Source organism: Prosopis cineraria, unplaced genomic scaffold (assembly GCF_029017545.1).
Source record: "Prosopis cineraria cultivar Desert tree isolate PC_DT_omini unplaced genomic scaffold, ASM2901754v1 PC90, whole genome shotgun sequence".
In the NCBI taxonomy this organism is placed as follows: Eukaryota; Viridiplantae; Streptophyta; class Magnoliopsida; order Fabales; family Fabaceae; genus Prosopis; species Prosopis cineraria.
This window is the reverse complement of record NW_026555417.1, coordinates 72,205-78,093: the sequence shown is the minus strand read 5'-3', so window position 1 is coordinate 78,093 and position 5,889 is coordinate 72,205. Positions and strand designations below refer to the sequence as shown.

General features: G+C 35.5%; 1 protein-coding gene across 4 annotated transcripts; it reads right to left on the bottom strand.

Annotated features, from left to right (window-relative positions):
- Window positions 1–353: 353 nt before the first annotated feature.
- Window positions 354–5,589, bottom strand: LOC129295328 (uncharacterized). Of its 4 annotated transcripts, none has more exons than XM_054933845.1 (8): window positions 5,393–5,589; window positions 5,171–5,259; window positions 3,834–4,151; window positions 3,131–3,331; window positions 2,856–2,939; window positions 2,427–2,486; window positions 1,718–1,762; window positions 354–582 (listed from the first exon to the last, which is right to left on the bottom strand). In XM_054933845.1, exons 3-8 carry the CDS (start codon window positions 4,134–4,136, stop codon window positions 382–384), a joined length of 894 nt encoding a protein of 297 aa, XP_054789820.1. In that variant the 5' UTR covers window positions 4,137–4,151; window positions 5,171–5,259; window positions 5,393–5,589; the 3' UTR covers window positions 354–381. The 4 variants fall into 4 exon arrangements, with proteins under 4 accessions (XP_054789820.1, XP_054789819.1, XP_054789818.1 ...); XM_054933844.1 differs by having other exon boundaries at window positions 3,834–4,155; window positions 5,393–5,588; XM_054933843.1 differs by having other exon boundaries at window positions 3,834–4,155; window positions 5,171–5,588.
- Between the last annotated feature and the right edge of the window lie 300 nt (window positions 5,590–5,889).

Here is a 5,889-nt window from a genome sequence, read left to right as displayed (position 1 = left end):
AAAAACTAATGGAAACAAAGTTAATTTTGATTTAATTAGACTTGGCAAAAATAACTTACTTTCTCAAACAGAAATATAGAGTACAGGCACATATAAGGTCTTCAGTGACAGAATAATTCCTTGAAACCCTAAAATATAGAAAATACTAACACATACGTGAAGTTTAAGGAATTACATGAAAGTAATCCTGCCAAAACCCTCTCAATCAGAAAAAACTCCTTCACACATTATTTCAGTATTTCATATAGCATGAAGTGACTACAAAAAAGATTTGACAGTCAACAGTTCATCTTTTCCAAGAATAACATAATAAAGCACAATAGAAGTGTAAATACTTTCTGCACGCACCCTACTTCTCATCAGTAAACTTTGTATTAACACTCACCTATTCAATACACCAAAGTGCAATTCGAAAAATGGGAGCCTTGAAAGAATGCAATAACATCTCTGAGTGGTTAGTATATGACGTCTCAAAGACGATGATGGGTTCTTATCAGAAATCAGTGAAAGCAATCCCGAGGGCTTTTGTACTAATTCTTCAACCAAAACACAGCATCCATAAAGTGTTGAATTATCAGCGCCCTATTGAGGGGGAAAAAGACAATATCAGTACCAATACGAGATTAAAATGTCTGAATTCATGATATCAACATCTTAGTTTCCTTTATTAAGGAGTTCCTTTACCTCAGGCTTTACAATTCAATGACCAACGATTGACAACTGAAAAGACTTGACCGGACAAATCTACTAAAAATTCCAGTTATTTAAAAAACGTATTTTCCAGAACACAACAGACTATTTACTTCCATTATGTGCCACGACAATTCATTACCCATACACAAGCAGCAGAACATCAAATGTTCCAGTGATTTACATCATCACTTAAATTGGATAGCTGGAAGCTAGGAGCAATGTAATGAACCAGCTTTCATTGTTGACAATATTTGATCTGTCGATCTTAATGTAGCCAAATTTTGCTGTCCTTCAAACATAGGCAGGGATTGGAACAATCAATTCTTAGGTACTCACTAGACACATTGCTTCGTTGACGATTGACAGTGTCTCCATCAGGCAAAAGTAAGTTCAGAATGACATGCAAAGAGAATTGAGCCCTCGTAAAACTCACTCCTTCAATTGTGGCCAAAATTTAACTGTATAAACTGACAAAGCTTTTTTATCTTCTATCGAGGTTTTGAAGTTTTAGCCCTAGAACAGACAATCAAGTAAATGAGATATTTTCAAACACCATCAATCTAACAATTCGACTAAGTTTTCAGAGCTTCAACAGAATTATGCAAAACTGCTTTTTACATCACATAGGTAGACCACAATCATAATGTAGATACTGGCCAAGGTACATAATCAGATGGACACCCAAAGCAAACATGAAAGAACCCAAACTAACACTAGTCGAACTAAAAGATGCTTCATTTAGGATAGTTGCCCATGGTCAAATACTCATTTTAAAGAGAAAAAATGTTGGGCAAACAAGGTGCATGGTCTAATTTGTGAAATGGAGCAACAGAAACTGTTAAAAAACTTATCATGCTCATATTCCAGTCCCATTTTGAAGTATTTGTCAATTTAGCTGCTTGGTTTTATTGGTCCAGAGCACAAACTAAATATACGCCATGCCTAAGCAAGAAACTCCACAAAGAAATGCAAGAGGATGGAAATTGGAAAAAAGCAAGTAAAGGATGAAATTGCTTGAACTTACCTGTAGCCTGAATACAAAAGACAGATCACTTTGTTTAAGGTGCTCCTGTAGAAAACCAAATCACGCCTCAGGGAATCAGGGTTTAACTGATTACATATATCTTCAGCAAGGTGAAATAGAATGGTTGTACAGCAGTTAGAAGTCAATGACGATTTAATTATTAGGCTTTGACATGGTCAATATGGGAAAAGGAGTACAAAACAACCCCAATTTGCTTGATATTTGCTAATGCCAACATCAAAAAGGCTGAGAAAGACAAACGGTCAATAGATAGAAAGTATTAAAAGGTTAGGGAATCTGATCCTGAAACAAGCCGTCAGCTTGATAATCCACTAAAAGTAATATTATCTTTTGGAATCAAGGATCAGAATGACCAAGCCATGATCAACTGTGACATAAATTTCAAATAACCAGAACATGGCTACTTATGTGAAAATATGTACCAAAAAGCAGAATTCTGGAAGATCCAAAATCCTTTGAAAATTTCAAAATACAAACTCTCTCCTACCCAGGAGTTCAACAGTGAAATTGTTGATGCAGGGAAATCAGATAAGCAAGAATGGCTATCACAATTCAGAAGGTTGATTAATTATCAATTAGTTAAGAGGCAAAAGGAATAAATAATCATGCATCAATCCAATATAAACTAAGCGAAAAATCCCATTAAGTAGTAAGTAAAATTAGTAGGAGCACAATGTAGCTTAACTACCTGCCCAAGAAGAATTTCGTTCAGCTCACTCATGGAAGGGGTTCTCTCAACAGCACGAACCTACAATTACATCAAAGAGAAATAAAAACCTCCAGCAAAAGCTTTCTATAGAATACTCGCACGCAGAATTAAATAAATACGAGAACAGACAACTTTGAGACTTCTTGCCATAATCGAATATGAGTAAAACCTTGTAATTACCACTCTAGGCAATCAAGATGTGGTTTGTATAGTTTATAATTAGTGGGTGCATGCTCTTAGTAAATAAGCAGATTGAAATTAATTTAATAGAAGATGTTCAACAATATCAACCTCCCTAGAAACGATTCTGGCCTGAAAAAAAAAATTGATCTTTTCGATAGTTTTACTTTTTAACAAACACAAACGCTCAGATATAAGTATGAACAAATGCATGTAGGTACTTCTAACCTCCAGGCCTCCAGGAAAGCAAAAAGAGACGAGATCCTTGTATTTAAGAGGCAGATGTTTTTCTGGAGGGTAAACAAATAAGACCTGGAAAAAATCCAAACATGCATCATTCATGATATGACAATTTAAACGAAATAACTAAAAAAAGTGATTAAAAATAGTAGCGATCATTACAATAGAACTGTAATAACAATGGTAATAGTACTAGTAGCACTGTACCAACAGTCCAGAATTGGTGGCAGCAAAAATAATTGCAATAAAGTAACATCTGTTACATGTGTAAAAACCTGAGGCTCAAAGCTGGGTTCTACACGGGATTGATTCTGATGGCCAAGTGCACTTCTAAATTTACCCGAACCTTCAGACTTTCTTTGAACATATTGCCTCTGCAGTGCCTGAATATCACAATTAGGATGAAGTCCCACAACTACCATGCTTTCAAACAGCCGCGTTGGCTCCTTCCAAGACCTATGGTCCTGTGCACTCAAACAAGAGAATCTATGAGAACAATGTATTGACAACTCAGTTCCATGAGTTTCGGTAATAAAACATGAAGAAAATGTATAGAGCCTAAAAACTGAGAATGCTGTGAAGCTTGAAGTAAGACCATACACAAGATTGAACCAAAACAGGAATAGCAGGAGATTCAACTAAGCAACAGATATTAGAACCAAACAACCAAGAGATATAAGCTTAAAACCTGGAAGTAAAAAGCAGCCTAAGTATTCTTTGTAATTCGTATGAAAGAGCTTAAATACAATGGCTTGGACCAAAAAAGAAATAGCAGCAGATTCGAATATATGACATTTATTACCAAACAACCAAGAGGAAAACAAAACAAGGTTACACATAATTCCAAAAGCTGAAGAGTGAAGACCCCATAGTGAGAAGCAGCGAAAGTGTTCGGTCTGGTTTATAAGAGGATGAGTTCAGTAGAATGAACATATACTTCTTGTGTATCTTAGAAAAAGGTTGTACCAAGTACTGCAACTGAAAGTTTGCTGCCCATTGTCGCTTCTGACTTGTTAGGACTTCAGGATTGTAATTTGCAACTTTAACATCAGAAGTGCGTGAGAAGCCTTTTATTAATTTTGAAACATGATTCTGGAACCTCTGAATATGGCCATTACTATGATCATCTTTAGATGAAAATATTACAGATGGCCTTGGGGAATGAACAACAGTTGCAGCAGCAGCAACAGCTCTTGCCACATCCTCCGTTGTCTGTGTGAAAAATGAAGAAGCCCAGCTGGGACTGCCTGAATCTTCATCCTTTGCCATTCCAAACAATTGTGCCTACCTAATTATAATGAATTTGAACTCAGAAAAGCAAGATTGTCATAAAAGCAACATTTCAAGGCAGGCAACAGCCAGAATTAACGCTAACTGACATATCATGTCTATCATGAATGTCTATAACAAGCAAATACGTCAAAACTTAGGGAATGCCATGAACAAGAGTACCAACAAGACAACAGATTGTGAAAAAAATCCAGCATTCAAGACTCAGAAACTGACTATTCGCTTACAAACATTTTTTAGTGCTAAAACTTCTAATTTATGTTAATCATGTACTCTTGAAGACTGGAGATTGCATCCGTTATAACCGCCTTTAGCTATCATCTATCCAAGCTACTTCCAGAGGTATTTGCGCCATCTGAACTTTTAATATATGATAAAGAAGAAAGCGAAGCGAAAAATGAAAAAAAGCTAATACTTGATCGGAGATCCCATCACTTCTGACTCCTTTTTTCTCCTCAGACTCTCTTCAAAAAAAAAAAATTGCAAATCTGCAAGAGCTTCCCCATACAACTTGTGATAAACAAAGAGGCAGAAGCACAATTTTCTTTTTAGCTCAAAAATACAATATCCGATGCCAAACTTTCTTCGCAGGATGCATCAGTCAACCATCTCCTGTTCATTTTTTACTCTCTTCTGCTCTAGCTCCGATCTTGGGGTTGAGGGGCGTAAACAAAATAAAAGACAAGCTTGAAGACAAGATGAAACAATTGGAAGACCCATAAACAGCACAAAACTATGTGATCAAAGCATCCCAAACAACATTAAAGTATCCAAAAACAAAAGAAAAAAAGGGCGGAAATATAATAAAGAAGAAAGCACCCCACAAACACGTAAAGAAGTAGAAATTTTGAAGTGAGGTAGAGAACGGGACTTGGAAAATCATTTCTCCAAGAATGAAACATCACCACGACTGAGAGAAAGAAAAAAAAATATCCATCGACCCGATACATCAGCTGAAATTAGAAGAGCCAAAATTCAAAGGGGGAAAAAGCATACGAAACAGACAAGCTCACCTCGAGATAGACGGATAAGGAAATGAAAGCAAATATTAGACAGAGAAGGGAAGAGTTGAGGCGGCCATTATAGAGCTTTGGGCTTGAACCTTTGAGGAAGGTAAAAGGGGAGGAATTAAATCTTAATTAATTGATCAACTTCAGGTAATTTTCGGGCAAAGAAAAGGTATTTTTTTTAATAATTAAAAAGAGGGGAAGAAGGAAGCAAATGGTTGAGATTACGAGTTTAGAAGAGAAGTAAGAACCCTCGTGCGCATCGAAAGGAAACGATGCGGCCATGGAAGAAGGAACAAGACATTTTTGTGAAAGGAAAGCTGCAGGCTGCACAACACAACGAGGAACGTCAGTTTCTTTCCATGCCTTGTTTGGTTGGTGTCGTTTCTGTCCACTCTCACGCTGTTCGACTCGATTAGATTGTGTTTGGCAACAACCGCATCCTATGCATTTTCCTTTTTCCTCTTTTCTTCTTCTTTTTTTCTTTTTTTAGGTCCTCTAACATAAACTATTAATATTAATATCTGATTTTTTTTCCTCTAACTTTTATTTTTATGACTATATAATTTCCTACAATATATTTTTTTTATTATTTAAATTAAATATTTTGTACTTAAAATTTATTCATATTCATATTTTTTAAAAATAAATAAGTCATTTTATATTCTGTTAATACTACATATTTTTATGTTTTCAATTTATTTAAATTTTTCTTTAAAAAATAC